Raw genomic sequence first — 17852 nt, 5'->3', positions numbered from 1 at the left:
AGGAGCTGATCACAGCTGATTCAGCTGCTGTTAATGGGGAGTGTTTGCAAAAATGTAAACAGTAGCAAAAAAGCTTTGGCTAAAAAGTGCTCAAGTTGCAGCCTGCAGCAGACTCACTGAACCCATGGCAACGTGGACCTGAAGCTGAGGGGAGTCCAGCAGTGTCAGGCTTTAAAAGCCCTGCTCTACAGTAAACTCCAACAAAATAAGTGAAAATTTTGAAGAAGAAAAAAATCTTTCCACTAGTAATTATATTCAGACATTTATCCACAGAGGAGTTGGAGGAGGGAAAAGTCTTTTCCAGCATCAAAAACCTTCAGTTTGCAAGAAATAAATCGGTTGTGACAGTGTGAGATCTGATTTTGAATTTGTTTTTTTGGAGCTGTCCTCTACAATCGCTCATATTCCCACTCACACATTTAAAACACATGCTGTCCACATTCATATGCATGCTCTTCTCACACTCGCCAGACTCCCGGTGACTGTTTCTGTGTGTGCATCTGTCAGGCAGCTGAGAATGAGATGAGTAAACAGCGAACAGTGGTGTCTCTCTGTGGAGCAATACTAATCAGCCTCCAGCTCGCTCATTAGCCTGCATGCTAAATACCTTGCTCATTAGCCTGCATGCTAAACACATCAGTCATTAGTCAGACTGGTAAATTAGCCATTTATTTGACTTCATGTTAAATACCAACGTCAGTGTTAAATGTGTAATTTAGCAGGCTGAACTCTAAGCACCTCTGTGATTAGGCGCTTGCTCGGGCCAGTTACCGGACAGAATACTTAAAGCCTGACATATTAGCATGCATGCTGAATAGCTCCGGTCAATACTAAGTGCCCCGATCTATTAGCTTAAAGGATGTGGCAATCTAGTCCGAGCAATTACTAAAACACTGCCTGGTCGTTGTGTGCCTGAACGACTGCACCTTACAAATTCTGCTCTTCCAGCAGCTGAGCCCAGAGCTGTGGGCAGTCCTGCAGGTACGCTGTGTTTTTATTATTGCAAGACTGTTTTTTGTAACCTATCACCTGTCCTGGTGAAAGTCTTAAAAACCATGAAGCCAACCTCAGCTGGTTTTAAATAAATTATGTGTCGTATGGAAAATGTTTTTAGGAGCCTTAGATTTAATTTGGTGAAAACATATTTAATTGTCATGAGCAGGGCAAGTTTTCCAGATGGTTTCCTTCAATATTTAGTAAAATGTCATGTAATATTTTGTCTGTGTTGATCTGTTTTGGCAGGAAGGCTGGATTCTGACAGAACGCCTCAGCATGAGCATAATACAACAGTTTAAAAAAGAGTTTTAGTCCGACTCGCTCTTTATCCGACCTTAAAGGTCCATATTTTAACTTCTCCAGTGTTTTATCTGAAGTGTTGATCTCCATCAGAAGATATATTTGTGGTTTAAGAACCAAAAACTATCTCAGTGTAGTTTAACATCTCCTCTCTCAGGCTTCTCTCTGGAGCTCTGGTAACAACAAGTCAGACTGTTTTCTGACTGATCCAATAAAGCATCTACCTTTAGACTGTGTGGGCCTTTAAACACTGAATTGTAACATTGTGTAGATATAGATCAGAATCAGAATCAGAATCAGAATCAGTTTTATTGCCAAGTATGTTTTCACATACAAGGAATTTTTTCTGGTGATTGGTGCAATTGATCAGCAACAGTGGGGCTCTCTAGCCTTGTTGATGAGGCTAATAGCAGATGGGAAGAAGCTATTTTTGTGGCGAGAGGTTTTGGTCCTGAAGGACCGCAGCCTCCTGCCAGAGGGGAGTGTCTCAAAGAGTTTGTGTCCAGGGTGGGAGGAGTCAGCTACAATCTTCCCTACACGCCTCAGAGTCCTTGAGGCGTACAGGTCCTGGAGGGACGGAAGATTGCAGCCAATCACCTTCTCAGCAGAGTGGATGATACGCTGCAGTCTGTTATTGTCCCTCTCCGTGGCAGCAGCGTACCAGATGGTGATGGAGGAGGTGAGGATGGACTCAATGATGGAGGTGTAGAAGTTCACCATCATAGTCCTTGGCAGGTTGAACTTCTTCAACTGCCTCAGGAAATACATCCTCTGCTGAGCTTTTTTGATGAGGGAGCTGATATTTAGCTCCCATTTGAGATCCTGTGTGATGGTGGTTCCCAAGAAGCGGAAATGCTCCACGGTAGCCACGGGGGAGTCGCACAGGGAGATGGGAGTGGGTGGGGCTGGGCTCTTCCTGAAGTCCACTATCATTTCCACTGTCTTCAGAGCGTTTAGCTCTAGGTTGTTCTGCCTGCACCAGGTCACCAGACGCTCAGTCTCCCACCTGTAGGATTTAGATAGATTTGTATTTTGTTGATTTATTACCTAATGTGAATGTTTAAGATCTGATGTCCAGTGATTTCTGTTTTGATCTATTTTCTCTCTAAATATATACAGTATATATAATTTAGTTTGTGCTTGTTGAATTTAAAACATGTGGAAATGTTTTTTTATTCAGGCCCTTTATTTAGATTCATCTAGAGGCTCTATTTCTGTGCAGACTGAGCTTTAATGTGGCTGCATGTCCGTCGGGTCACTGATGAGCGCTGGTTGCTGATAGCCTCGTCATTAGAAGTTGGAATCAATGATTGCATAGGAGTTGTGAGTGTGCTGCTTCCACACTTTTTGTTTCCAGCAGAATTCATCCTGATTACTGAAGCACCAACTTAACTATTATGGACACTGAACTATAACTACTGTGGCATTATCAGAACAAATCAGCCAAATTAAAGGACAAATTAAAAGCCCTTCAAATTAAGAGACAGAAGACCAAGACACGTTATTGTGTAGATGCCGCTCTGAATCACCCAGAAGTATTTCCTGATCCGACCCCTTTCAGCAGGACCACTTCATTTGTCACTTTTACAAATCAGTCACAAAAATAAAAGCATTTCCTGATCTTTCATCACGATGGTGAAGGTTTTTTCAGTTTTAGACACCAACACATCTTGTTGGGGTCAGAACCTAATATCCATGCTTTTAAGGTTGGGGAACGATGTTTAAAGGAATCTGTTGGTAGGAAACAGGAAACAAACGGTGGTTTCTGGGGTCAAGGTGTGACCCCCGCCTGTTGACTTTGTGGCTGTCACCACAGAACATCAACATATGTTCTTCTTAATTTGCTTAGATGACAGATGCTGTTGTTTGGGAGAACAGTCTCAGTTCTCATACTGTCATCTCATTTGGCAGACATAACATACGCTGCAGTCAGGATGTGGTTTACAGTGTTGTATGGATCCCATACTGTGCTGCTATATACAGCTTTAAGTCCATCTAATACTGAGGACGTGTGGTGAGTGCTGTACCGCCTGCTGAAAACATGTTCCAGCAAGAACAGCTGAACCTGTGCTTGTTTCTGTGTCAATATGTGAGCGACTGTCTGCCTGCAGTGTTGACAACTACAACAACATGACAGACCTGCCGGCCTGGAAGCTGCTCTCTCAGCGCCGCCGTCCTGTTGTTCGACTGTCGTCTCCGTATGGTCATCATTGTTGGCACGCCACACGTGTCTGTGGTGGTGGACGGAGCTGGTGGGTGCTGCACCAGATCTCTGTGTGAATACAACTGAATACGACTGGAGCAGCTTGAATGGAGCTGAATCACCTCTACCTGTGAGGAGCTGCTGTAGAACAGTGATCTCCAGCTGTTTGTGTCTGACCCGCCGCCCTCCTCCTGGTCACATGGGCTCAAATAACAGTTACATCACTGATCTTACTGAACTGTATCCTGCTAGGTTGGATGGTGGGTCCTGATGGGCGGGGCTTGGCGGATGGTTGAGGGCGGTGACTGCTTTGTTGTGACATCACAAAAACCATCCCAGTGTAGTTTTACATCTCCTCTCTCAGGCTTCTCTCTGGAGCTCTAGTAACAACAGGTCAGTCAGCCAATCAGAAGAGAGGATCTGAGCCTCTCTTCTGATTGGCTGACTGTTTTCTGAGTGATCCAATAAAAATATAGCAGATTTCAGGTAAACACTCAAACCAAATCCTGCAAAGTTGGATGGTGGGTCCAGGTGGGCGGGACTTGGGGCATGGCTGAGGGTGGTGACTGTTCTGTTGTGACATCACAAAGTTCCAGAAGTCCTGACGGCTGGTTTTAAGGCTCAGTTTCTGAATACAGGCTGTGTGCATTTCTCTGTGGACTGAGGCTTTGATACTTTCACAGTATTAATATAGAACCTAGACCTGCTTTATAATCACAAACACATGGACGTCTACCTTTAGACTGGATGGAGCTTTAAAAAACGAAGCTGCTTTTGTCTTAATTTAAGAAACCATTGTTATGGATTTTGGTGATAATTCTGACTCTGTTAGAAAAGGCAGATGTGCTTTTCTAACAATTACTAAGGGTCAGGAATTAGTGAAGGGCCAGGTACAGTTTAAATTTCCATTTGTTTTTAGTTCCTTTAGTAATTTGACATCTACATTGTGTAGACATGTTTTATACAGTGACTGAAGATAAATGATGACGATGGTAAACTGAAGCTGCAGCAGTTGGTAGATGACAACAACAGTCACATGACAGGATAGAGAGCAGAAGAAGAGGTGTGGTGAAGATGGCAGCTGCAGGATGTTTAGGGGTGGACACTCTCTCCTCTCCCCTGTCAGTAATAATTAAAAGGGGGCAGTGAAAGCTGAGAGGAGCACTGGGGAGGAGTGCAACTAAGCACTTTGTGATTTCTCAAATTCAGCTTATTTCACACACCTTGACACACACACACGCACATACTCCTCCACATGCAAGCAGGCAAACTGCATGTGTGCATCTTTGGCTCGTGCAGGAGACGCAGTGCAGCACGGCTTCGTCTAACCAGCCGCTCACAGCCGTCGCCCCGCCGCCACGTCCGTCTGATCCTCCTCAGAAATGAGGTGTTGTAATGGTCTCACAGTTAAATTGGTTTGTATCAGCTTTTCTTCAGAATCGTTCTAATGCAATCAACATAATTCAACCCACACGAGCATTTCATTGCACATCTGCTGACAGCTGTGTCTCAGACAAAATGCTTTTATATAGATTTGTTTTGACTAATATGTTCTGGGGGAAATTAAGTGGTCGGCCCGGCCCGGTGTGACAGCTGCACGCTACAGCGCAGCAGTAGGTGGAGGTGAGGAGGGAGGGATAAAGGTGGGTGTAGAGAGCTGAGGACTCTGGGTCTCTCTCCCTGTGACTCACATGTTGTTTGGATTTTGCTGCTGAAAAACCAACATCAGTGTCAGTGCATGAAAAAGTTGTGTGTGTATGTAGATGACAGGACGTTCAGGGTGTGGAGGTCAGGGTGGTGAGGGACATGTAGCATATCTGACCGAAAGTTCAGGTCCCCTCACAGACCTGTAATTCACCTTCACCTTTTCATTGGCTGTAATCACAGTCTGCCTGACCTTAACCTTTTTGAATTAAATAAAGGAGCCACATCATCGACTGAAATTTATATCTTTAAAGATAAAAAAAATTATTATTAAAAAAAAAACAAATTTGTTTATTGGCTCAAAATAGGGATGGAAATGAGGCACAGGGGTGGCCTTCATGTGTTGGGGGTCAGGAGTAACAGTGACGCTCTGAGCTGTGACTGAACTGTGTGTTTACTGCTGTTTTATTATTTCAAAGGTTTTTCACCTCTGAAATAAAGGAGCCACATCATCGTGATCTGGGAATCACATGAAACTAAAGATAATTTACATCTTTAAAGGAACTGAGAGCGAATCCTGAACACATGGAGCCGGGTCCTGGTCTCTAGATCCCACAGTCTGAGAGACTCAGAGCTGAGTTAACTAACTGTCCTTCACTCTTTGACAGTCGAACAAGAGAAATAAACTGTGAGTTGTACGACTCACAGGCTGCTGCAGCGCAGACGTCTTCAGTATTTCACTAACAAACAAAGGAAAAGGTCGTCACTGCTTCAACAAACTGAACTGTTCGTACAGCTGTAATGAAAACTACAGTCTCAGTGTCCACATGTAGGACCTGAGCCAACAGGAGGAGGAGAGAGAACCATGAAGAAGATCTGATATTATCAAAATAAAAACATCATGTGTGTCAGCGAAGCCTTCAGCCAATCAGGACAAAGTGCTGTCGTCACAGAGGTGGTTCAGGAGGGAACCTGCAGCCGCCTCGGTCCTGCAGGGTTTTAGTGTCATGTGACGTGGTGACGTTCTGCAGCGTGTCAGAGAATTTCTAACCAGCGTGCACCATGTGACCTGTGACCTGTGACCTGTGACCTCGTGTGTTCTAAAACAATAACGTGTGTGTGTTTATAGTGGTAATGACGGTGTTACAAAATCCATGTTGTGGCAGGTGACAGTGATGGAACGTGGTGAATTAGACAGAGATCGTGGTTTTGGATCAGGTTTCTAACATGTAACAGTCACAGGGGCCATTTCTCTGCAGTGCACACTGGTGTTTTTAATAGCAGGAGATTTTGATGGTGTGGTGTTCGTACTGTTACCTGAGTGAGTGGTCCTGCTCCCCTGTGAGACACAGATCCAGATGTTGTGAGGGTCTGAGAGGTGAGATCGTTCCTCCACCTTCTCCACCTCCTCCACCTCCTACACCTCCGTCTCTAGAGTCAATAACTGCAATGAAAAACACCTCCAGCAGGAAAATACACAAGTGTTACTCATAACCTTCTTCACATTTTCCTTCGACCTGAGCGGTGAACTGCCAGGTGTGTGCAGAGCATCACTGAGTGTGTATGTGTGTGTGTGTGTGTGTGTGTGTGTGTGTGTGTGTGTGTGTGTTCATGCCTGCAGGTGAACATCTCCCCTGTTTATCATCACTGCCCCCTTCCCCCCGTCAGGCTGAATCACCTGTACACTAACACACTCTCTCTCACTGCCTCACACACACACACACACACACACACTCCTGGTTTCATAATTGGAGAACATGTCTGTGATAATTAGCCTTCAGCAGAAACAGTGAGTGCTGTCATTAAACATGTGACTGAGCAGGACGTTTAAAATGATGTCACCGCTCCATGACCTGATCACATGATCTGTGTCGTCAGACTGATTTTATCCTTCAGATATAAAATCATTTATTTCTTAGTTTGTTTCCACCTTCACACAAAGACACAGAACCGTTTCTCCTTCCTCTCGACTTCGCGTGTTCGTTCAGTCTTTAAAGACGTTTGAAAACTCGACAGCAGCAGCTCTTGTGTCCCCGTCACCGTAAACCTGTGGTTTCCGATGGCAGAACAGGTTCACACAGTGTTGGTGATCCGTGCATGGACCAGACTCTCAGCTCTTCACTGTTGATGCTTCATGGTTCAGACCTGGAGAATGATGATTGGTTATTACTTAACCCAATCAGGAAACATCCATGTTGACCGTAGGTACGTTTCCACAGGAACATGTGTTACGTTATATTCTGGCTCATTGTTGCGTCGTCACCTTTTCCAGCTTCATCACTTCTGTTGCTTCAGTGATTTATTCAGTCTGTGCTGGTGTGTTTGAGGGAATCCAGTTGTTCATAATCACCTTCTCTGTGACCAAACAATGAGAGGAAGATATTTCTGTTCTTATTCTGTTCTTAGAAGCAGCTCTGCTGAGGTGATGTAAATCTCCCAGAACATGTTGGAGGTGTGAGTGGACATGTGAGTGTTGGTCATCGCCTGCTTTGTTATTTCAAACCAGAGCTCTTTCATTTTAATGGAATTTTAACTCAAAGAAGTCAAAGACTGGATACCAGTTTAAAAAAAATTCAAGCTGAGATTTTTATGAAATTATTGTTTATTCCTGTTGATTTTTATCTGTCTTGTGGTTTTGTTTGGTGACTATAGTGTTTTTTATTTTACTATATTCATGCATATGCATTTTTATGCATATGTGAAGCACTTTGGAACTGTTTTTTTAAGAAGTGCTATATAAATTAGGTTTATACTACTACTACTACTACTACTAATAATAATAATAATAATAAATACATAAAAAAACTGCTCCAGTTGATAAAAGTCAGACACAGATTTGTTTGTCTTTCTGGTTTTGTCCAAATCGACGTCTGTTTTTTCTGGTCAGAGTACAAACCTCCATCACCTCCACCCCCACACTCCCCACCGCTCCACAAGAACACATCCTGCACTGACACTGGCTGTTGGCAGGTTTAATGAGCACTGCTGAATCCTCCTGGTCCGAGGATCCTCTGCTGCGTCTCCTCGTGTTAAGGATGCAAAAAGCAGCTCCACCAAAAGCAGCCGCTGCCAGTAAATTGCAGACACAGAGCAGCACTTTTGCCAATACCTCTGCCTGTTTTTAGTATTCCTTCCATCTACCCTCAGCACCGATCTATGGACATTACGCCGACCGCCAAAAATAGGCACAGTCTGCTCTCACATCCAGCATTTATTTAGAGAGGTTCCTACTTTAAAAGCCTGATAGGAAACCCTTCCCCTGGAGAAGTCAACATATCTCTTTTCCTTTTTTTTCCCATCAACACACAGAATCAATAGCTGCTGTCTTTGCTCCAGCACATGAAGGGGGATCACTTTCAGGTGGAGCTCAGGAGAGCCGTGCCTCTCTGTTGATGCGTTCAGTTGTTGCTCCACTTGCCTTGTTTATCTCTCATGAAGTATTATTTCTCTCCGTAAGAGTAAATTAGTTGAAACTCCCCGGGACATGATGATCTCAGCTCTGTAACTATGGGCGGGAGCCGTGCCAGAGGAGCGGTGGGAGGGAGCGACGCTGCTAAATGCCAGACAAATGCTCACGGGGTGGCAGAGAGACTGCGGAGAAATTTAAGGCAGTGTTGAAACGGGACTGGAGTAAATGAGCAGTAGAGTTTTTCTGGCATGCTAATATGCGGCGCTAAGATTAAAAACAAGACACCAAATGAGCAGAAGTTGTTAGTTTGGAGATCCTGGCACGGCGCGGCGTGCTCCCGGAGATGCCAATGAAAATGTCACGCTGCCTCTGAATGCAGTGTGAATAAGCTTCTCTCTGCTGAGTGTTTACCTGCAGGATAAAGGGAAATGTTGGCTGTTGGGAGCAATCTCCCATAATCCTCAGTCCATTTCCTGTTAAAGGTAAAAAAGAAAAACAAGCTCTTTGATCAGCAGGCAAAGCTAAGCTCGTGCATCAACGCCACATTTAGTGTTTGTGGAGTCACTTCAGGAGTTCGTTCAGAGGAAAGTTAGTTCCTTTCTGTCCCAGAATAAACAGCAGCACTTTAACTTTCTGTAAACAGGCGATGTGCAGAAACAGCTGTGTCAACAGGAAGTGTGTCTTCACTGAACATCAGCTGAAAAATGTCTGTCCTGTCCCGTCCCTGCATCAGTGTTTGATTGACAGTTGTATTGATCAGTGAGAGAGCTCTGTTTGTAGTGAACGACCTCCCCCAGCACTGATCACTGAACAAGGTAGAGCTTCAGTTTGGCCCTAATCATCCACCAAACAGTTAACAAGCCAACATGTGGCCCCTGCACATGTGGGCCCCCTAGGCTGCAGCTCACACCCTGGTTTTATGGTAACACAATGAGCCAATAAAAGGCAACAAAGAGGAACACAAAAATCAGACACAACAACTTTTACATTCTCAAAAAAACACATTCAACACAACGAGGAGAAGCACGATATAAACAAAACACTGCATGTTAACAAAACATGTGAGTTTACACAACAGGAGATTTTTAACACTGAGCTGCTTCCATCCGGAGGATCAGACCTGATCAGAGGTGAACATGTCACAGTGTGTCAAAGGCAACGCACTGCTGGGGTTAGATACACACACACACACACACACACCATGTGACACACGTTACATTCAGTATGACTAAAATAACATAAAACAGGACGTAAACAGTTTGATGTGAACACAGTTTAAAATAAAAACAAAGCGTCACGTTAGAACATGTTCAACACACTTCCTGTTTCCATGTGCAGCAGTAAAGCCCGACAGTGTCACTGTGTGTGACATTGCGACCCTCAGGTGTGTGTGTGTCTCTGGGAGGCCTCTGTGTGACTCTGCCTGTTTACTGTTGATGTGGCTGCAGACAGAGGAGTTGATGATGAGCTCCCCGCTGGCTCCTTCTGTTGCTGTATTGTCCTGAAGTGACATTTAGCCACTTCCTCATGCTGTTTGTCTTCTCACTGCAGCACAACAGCAAACAGACGTGATGAGAGGAATATCTGATGAAGTCGACACTGACGAAGCAAAATGTTGGTGAATGTGACGGAAACATTTCATGGAGCCTCAAAGTTTCTGCTGTTGTCAGTGTTTGGTTTACAGATGACTATAATCCTGACTATTAAAGGTCCCATATTGCGTAAAGTGAGATTTGTCTTTTTTATTATAAATACATTTTACACACTGAAGCAGGTCTAGGTTCTATATTAATACTGTGAGAGTATCAAAGCCTAAGTCCACAGAGAAATGCACACAGCCTGTATTCAGAAACTGAGCCTTAAAACCAGCCGTCAGGACTTCTGGAACTTTGTGATGTCACAACAGGGAGGTTCAGATCCTCTCTTCTGATTGGCTGACTGACCTGTTGTTACTAGAGCTCCAGAGAGAAGCCTGAGAGAGGAGATGTAAAACTACACTGAGATGGTTTTTGGTTCTTAAACCACAGATATATCTTCTGATGGAGATCAACACTTCAGATAAACCACAGGAGAAGATAAAATCTGTGAACTGTGAACACAACATTTACATGAGGTGTGATGATGAGTTTGTGGCCTGGAAAACAGAAACTATGAGATAAAAAAGGCTAAAAGGCAAATTTTGAGTGAGGGACCAGAACAGCCTGAAGCTATAAGATGACAGATCACCAGGCTGTGAAAAAACTGAAGAGAACAAATGACAAAGAAAAGCAGGATTTGAAGACACAACTGGATCTGAGCTTAGTGACAACACGACACAGCTCATATTAAACCACGTGTGATGTGTGATGTCTTCAGAATCAGCCAGACTAAGCTCATTTAATGTTTGCGACTGTTTCACTCGGAGTTGTTTTTCATTTTTTCTCGCAGTGATTGCTTTTGTTTGTTGTCCTTGATGCATTACAGAAGAGCACACAATGTTTTCTGGCAGTCAAACACAAACTTTTAGTGGGTGAAGCTCTGAAAACATGAGGAGTGATGACAGCCGGGCCTCAGTGCGGATGATGTTTAAAAGACAAATTACTCTCTGAGTGATCACACTGGAAATCTTCTGAAATCACAGCTACAACTGTGAAACTGTCAGATGTGACACTTCTCTTTGTGCAGCATGTTGCAGTTGTTGCATCACATCGTTCTCTGGTCCTCTAATGGCACAAAATAGGTGGAACAGAGAATCTGGTGTGGATGTATTGAGTGTTTTTTATTTCTTGTGCTAATGTTTGTCAGAGAACAGGAGACGGTCTCTTCACTGAACTCATCCCTGATATGTCTGATTTTTCATTGCGTCATTTATTGTAGTTTATTGTGAGTCCCACGGCTCATGAAGGTGTGTTTGAACACACACAGCTGCTGATACACATCACCTATAGTATGGAAGATTTAAAATACCTGAAAACAAATCAAATGTAGGAATGAAATCAAATAATTCAAATTATGTGACATGTATTTCCTTTTTACCTACATATTTGTTGTCTTGTAATTAAACAGAAAACATGTTGAAAGGAAAATGATTTTGAATGTCAGGAATACTGACATGTATTTCTTCATATCAGCTCCAGGCTTGAAACTTTATATAGTTGATTAAAAAACAAATATTACCAAATTGACGGCTCAAGGTCTAATTGTTCAGGTAACACATAGGTTTACTTTAAAATGTGAATAAATTGTAAAAATAAAGTATTTTCCAATAGTTCTGTAAATTCTAGGGACAGAAAAATCAACGTTTCCATAGAATGACTCTCACAGTACACAGAGATTTTAAAGCCTATATTTATTTACATTTTTGGCTAAATGTTATTTCATTAAAAATATGCTGAATTTTGTATCAGCAGCTCCTGATTGCAGTGAACCCATGGATGTACAGACAACTATCACTGATCACTGTGATACTGAGGAAAACGTAAAAACAGAAGGATTCTGAATGAAGTTCTGCACTTTGACTGGGTGTTTTTTCTTTGATTTCTATGTGGATATATGGAGGTTTAGTGGTGACGGACGTCAGAGATAATGACATCCTCGGACAGGTTAGGTCCCACTGAACCTGAAAATATGTGTATCATGTCTGAGTGTTCAGGTTTGACTGAGGTATGACTTCAAGAAGAAGTTCCCCACAACGATCAATAACATCCTTTTATGATACATTACAGGGTTAGCGTGTTGCTGTAGAAAATTTTGATAATACTGTGTATATAATAACGTGTATATAAAATGAAGAATGTAAAATTCAGCCCCACTTCAGTCATTTTCCTGCAGCTCCCAACATGTTTTTGGAAGGGAAATAAAACGGCTTCATCCTGCTGGAAGCTCTTTACACAGCAGCATGGATAATTTGACTTTGAAGGTAGTTTCCAGGTGGAGCCAGATGGTCAGGTGTGTACCTGGCATCACAGTTAAAGCTGCAGTTTGAGTGAGTTTGTGTGTGTGTGTGTGTGTGTGTGTGTGGTTGTGTGTGTGTTCCAGCTTAACACTTGTTTTTTGTGTTGTATTTCAGGGGAAGAGTTTTATGAGACGTCTCCGTACGAGCCGATCCATTTCTCAGAGGAATACCGACACGCGTCCATCATCTCAGGTAAAGCTGCCATGTTTCTGATGTGTGTGTGTGTGTGTGTGTGTGTGTGTGTGTGTTTACAGGAGGCTGACACACACTTATCAAGGTTGCAGCAGCAGTGAGAGATCTGAGTCTCTGGGATGTTGGGGAGATTACCAAGAAGAATACAAATCTGTGCGGTTCCCTGCTGATTGGGATGAACTGAGCCGCTCTCCCCACCGCTCGACCTGCTCCATCTGTGAATGCGTGAATGAATGTGTGTCTTTGTAATTACAACTGTGTGTGTGTGTGTGTGTGTGTGTGTATGTGTGAGTGAGTGGCTGTATGAAGCGATCCTTTCATGAAAACCTATTTTCCTTCCAAAATCTGTGTTTGCCACAACAGGTTGCTGGTTATTTAAAGGGCAGAGAAATAACCTTCCTTCATTTTTCCATTATATATCAGAGGCCTTGAAGACTCATGGTGCAGGTCTATATTATTACATGTAAATAATTACATCAGTGAATTTGTTCCTGTGGAAACAGTTCTCTGGAGCTTTGTCAAGGTTTAGAAATAATCCTGATGATATGTTTTGGGTGTTTTATGTGTATATTTTATTGTGATTAGTTGATGAATTGAGTAATCAGTTGACAGAAAAACAATTAACTGTTTTGAGGCATTTATTAAGAAAATATGTCAAAAATTCTCAGGTGTCAGATGTGAATGTTTTCTGCTCAGTCGTCAGTGACAGTGAACTGTTGAAACAAAACACAACATTTGAAGACGTCACTTTAAGCTTTGGGAAAATGATGTTTTTATTTTCTGCAGTCGACTGTGTGAGCACTTCTTCTGCAGGACGTCTGCACCAAAAACCATTTTCAACCTTCTAGGCAGAATGTTTTTAATGGAAAACCACTGATTAGCCTAATTCTTCATCATGTATTAATTTGATTTTTGCTCTTGGTGAAGAATCTTTGATTTTGTGCATCCTGAACAACCTCGAGTCTATTAGAGGTACACAAATAACACACCCACAAACACAAGGAGGAAACACACACAAACACTTTAATGATATATTGATTCAACCTAAAGATGTTTCACTACATTTCACTTGTTCACCTGGCTCGTCCTCTCTCTCCATCGCTCCATCAGCAGCTCTCTGATTGGTCATACCACATTAGACGTGCTGCAACACACACACACTCTTTCTGTGACTGTGTTGGCTTCACACATGTTTCTGAGGAGTGTTTAAATGTCAGAGGCCCCGAGCAATACATCGTCATTTACACTTTCTGTGAGAGTGTGTGTGTGTGTGTGTGTGTGTGTGTGTGTGTGTGTGTGTGTGTGTGTGTGTGTGCGTGCGTGGTCAAACAGCTGTGAAATAGACTCGCAGCTCTGTAAATTGGGTTCTGCTCTCTCAGATTAACACAACACAAGTACAAACATGGTCAAAGCAGGAGAGCTGCAACCAATGCAACTTCAAAAGCACTTTCTCTCTCTCTCTCTGTATCTGTGTCTCTCTCACTCACACACACACACACACACACACACACACACAAGCAGAAAGTGTGGCAGTGCAGGTAGTGTGTAACATTTCAATTATTTCCAATATCTGACCTATAACACCACCAGAAAACATGACATCAGTCTCCACATGTATGCTCACATGCAGGGCTGGAGGTGTGTGTGTGTGTGTGTGTGTGTGTGTGTGTGTGTCTGTATGTGTGTGTGTGTGTCCTTGCAGTAGCTGTTTGTGGTGTGTCCCCATCTCTCAAATCACCTGTCCACTGCAATCTAAGAGCATGATGTGAAGATCCACAGTCAGAGCCTCTGAATGCTCAAAGCAGATAAAGACGAAACAAGAAGGAGGGAGGGAGGAAGGAGGAGGGGGGTGGGGTGGGGTGGGGTGGGGGGGGGGGGGGGGGGGGGGTGGGGTGGGGGGGTTGTGGAGGGAGGGAGAGATAAGAGGATAATATAGAAGTGTGTTAAATAGCAGTGGCAGAAGAAAGAGCAGTGGAACATTAAAGTATGTTTCAGACAAGAGTGTCACAAATTGATTGGAGGGAAAGGCTAGGCGTGACAGTGTTTGTGAATATGAGAGTGTGTGTGTGTGTGTGTGTGTGTGTGTGTGTGTGTGTGTGTGTGTGTGTGTGTGTGTGTGTTTTCATGGCAAAGCAGCTTCCAAAAGTCGTTAACTGTTCAGAGACTTGAAAACAGTGAAAACACTGAACTTATCACTGAAAGCACAACGTGTGTAAACAAATGAGCTGTAATTAGAGTCATGTGACCTGTTGAAAACCCGACTGAAAACTTTATTGATATCAAATCATAACATAATCACAAAACTCCTACAAACTGCCTCCTCTTTACACTCGTAACACTGCAGAGCCACATCTGTACCTGTGTTACAGGAAGTAGACACAACTACGACTCCCAACATTTCACCAACACAGCCAATCACAGAGCTTCAAACTCAGCAGGTGGAAGCTAAAGATGATGGTGTTGAAAAATCTGCAGCTGATATTGATTCACTTTTGGCCTCTGGGTTAATTTTGGATGAATTCAGTTACCATGGCGACATGTTTTGTTCACAAATCCAACAATGAATCATTTTGAAGCTGGTTATGAGACGTTCACTCTTCACTCTGGACTCGTCTGTCCACATCACACTGAGGCTCCAGATGGATTTCACTGTCCCGTCTCCAATTTCAGCTCTGATACCATCAAGAGGAGGATCTGTACTCTGACTGTAGTACTTCAGAGGGGAGGGGAGAGGAGGGGAGGAGACAAGGAGAGGAGGAGACACAGAAAACACACAAGAGGAAGAAACCAGAGAAAAGAAAAGAGGAGAAGAAGGAAACAAAGAGGAGACAAAGGGAAACAAAACAAGAGGACCCAAGGAGGTGATAAATGATAAAAGAAGAGAGGAGAAGAGGAGAAAAGGGGAAAACAAGAGGAGAGGGAAGGAAGTGAGGAGAGAAGAAGTGCAGAGGGGAAGCAGGAGAGGAGATGAGGAGAAAAGACAAGAAAAGAGGAAATATGAGACGAGAGCTTGGAGAAGCAGAAAGCAGAGGAGATAATCTGTCCACAGAGGGAGGACAGTAAGACGCTTCCTCCTGACACAGCTTCACCTGTGTGTGTGTGTGTGTGTGTGTGTGTGTGTGTGTGTGTGTGTGTGTGTTGTCTCTCTCTGTCTCTGAGTCATGATTTACCAGAGTCAGAACTCAGTGGCCTCTTTATTAGGTACAGCTGCAGACCTGCTCCTTCATGCAAATCAATCACTCAATCAGCCAATCATGTGGCAGAAGAGATTCAGGTGTTGTTCACACCAAACATCAGAATGATGGGGGAGAGGTGGAGTGATTGATGGCCTGACCAGACTAGATGAAGGAGACGGTCTGGACCAGCAGGACCTCAGCAGCCCCCTGAGAGCCCCCCCCCCCCCCACCCACCCACCCACCCACCCACCCACCCACCCCCAACCCACCCCCCACCCCCCCAAGTCAGCTGTCAGCACAAATAAGAGGCTGCAGAGGAGGATGGAAAAATGTCACAGATGGTGGAGTCTCTGGTGTAAACAACAACACAAAGCACAAGTCACATCAGGCTGCTTCCACCAAAGAGCTGAGTCACTCTAACAGCCCCCCCTCCCTCAGACACCACACCTGAATCCAGGATCCTGGAGAACACCTTTGGGCTGTGGTGGAACAGGAGATTAGAAATAGAAATACTCTTCTGCTGAGATACCTTCACATGTGTGTGTTTGTGTTCATTTATTCATAAACTTTTGTTTAACTCTCATTATTCATGAGGTGAAATAAAAGATCTAAAACTTTCTCTGAGGAAACAAGAGACACACACAGACACACCGAGACGAGCTCCTGCAGTCCAACAACCTGATCAACTCAGACCGAAGTCGCTCCTCCTCCTGACATCTGCTGACACATCTGTAGCTCTGTGAAACCCACAGTTCAGTGCCTAATAAATGTCTTCTCAAAATAAAACTGCACATTTGAAAGTGTTTTTTTACTGTAACCAGCCCAGGTCACAGTAGTAAGATCTGGATATGCCACACCTGTCAGGTGGTGGATGATCTTGACAAAATAATTCTCACTGACACAGATTTAAACATTTGTGAACAAACTTTGAGAGAAAGAAAAAATCTTAGGTCTTTAATTTTTGCTCATGATAAACAGGAGCCTGTAGTTATACAGCTCGTCACTCGTCAAAGATCCCAGCTGATAGTGTTTTATATGTGTATACAGGATACACACACACACACACATATAAAACCAAACCAAGCCTTTGTTTACTGCAGATTATTCTCAGACACATTCCTGCAGTTTGTACAACTACAAAGATTTTCTCAAAAAAGTCTGACTTTAATGGGCTAGATTAGGATTAGCTCCAGGATTAGGATTTGGATTAGTACTTGGATTAGGATTAGCCTGGTGCTACATGATCCATCTTGCTCCATTCTGCAATTATGTTATATCAATATTATGTTGTTTTTCTCAGGAGACCATAAAAATCATGAACGTGGTTTGCCTCATCAGATCCAGTGTTAATGCATCAGGTGATGGGATTAATGGTTAAAACTAAAAGGTTTGGATTCGCAGTTGTGCTCAAGTCAAAATCATATAAACAACACAAAACAGAGGTTTTAGTGTAGGTCTGCAGGGAAACTGTGTAAATCAATATCAAAATTATAACAGATTTGTCTGCAAACATTTGATCTACGGTAAAATGTAAATCTAATTTCAACAAAATGATGAAAAACTGTTTGTACCCAAATGAATTATTAAAGAAATTGCCAGTAAGTGGCTTCAGAAGATGAAGATGAGATGATTCTCTGGGTAAATAAAACTCAATCTGTAAACGTCTTTAAAAATAAAACATGTATCTTGCTTTGAAAAGTATCTTGTAAATGAAAGTTCTGTACAATGTGAAAAAATCAGCATCAACAGCATAAGAAACTGGTGGTGCAAGGTTTTAAAAGAGCTAGTTTTAGGTGAGAAAGGTGTTGACAGGGTGAAGAGCCTTAAAGCTCCATCTCTCTCTGACCATCAGGGGGCGACTCCACTGGTTGTAAACAGTCTGATTGTATTGAAGTCTATGGGAAAATGTTTCTACTTCCCTCTGATTTATTACCTCAGGAAACATTTTCCTGATGAGTTTATGTCTCAGTCTCTAGTTTCTAGAGGAAAATAGACCAT

At 43.1% G+C, this 17852-nt stretch overlaps 1 protein-coding gene across 1 annotated transcript in view; it reads left to right on the top strand.

Moving 5' to 3' along the window:
- The window catches only part of gfra2b (GDNF family receptor alpha 2b), a 53737-nt gene that overhangs the window by 22206 nt on the left and 13679 nt on the right, over positions 1–17852 (top strand). The window contains exon 3 of the mRNA XM_071472170.1: positions 12601–12678. Coding sequence (XP_071328271.1) covers positions 12601–12678 — 78 coding nt within the window. The remainder of the gene's footprint in view (positions 1–12600; positions 12679–17852) is intronic.

The sequence above is a fragment of the Trachinotus anak genome, unplaced genomic scaffold, assembly GCF_046630095.1.
Source record: "Trachinotus anak isolate AG129_WGS33_773 ecotype Australia unplaced genomic scaffold, CSIRO_AGI_Tana_v1 ptg000035l, whole genome shotgun sequence".
Lineage (NCBI taxonomy): Eukaryota > Metazoa > Chordata > Actinopteri > Carangiformes > Carangidae > Trachinotus > Trachinotus anak.
Note: the sequence above shows the minus strand (reverse complement) of the source record. Positions and strands in the feature narration are given on the sequence as shown.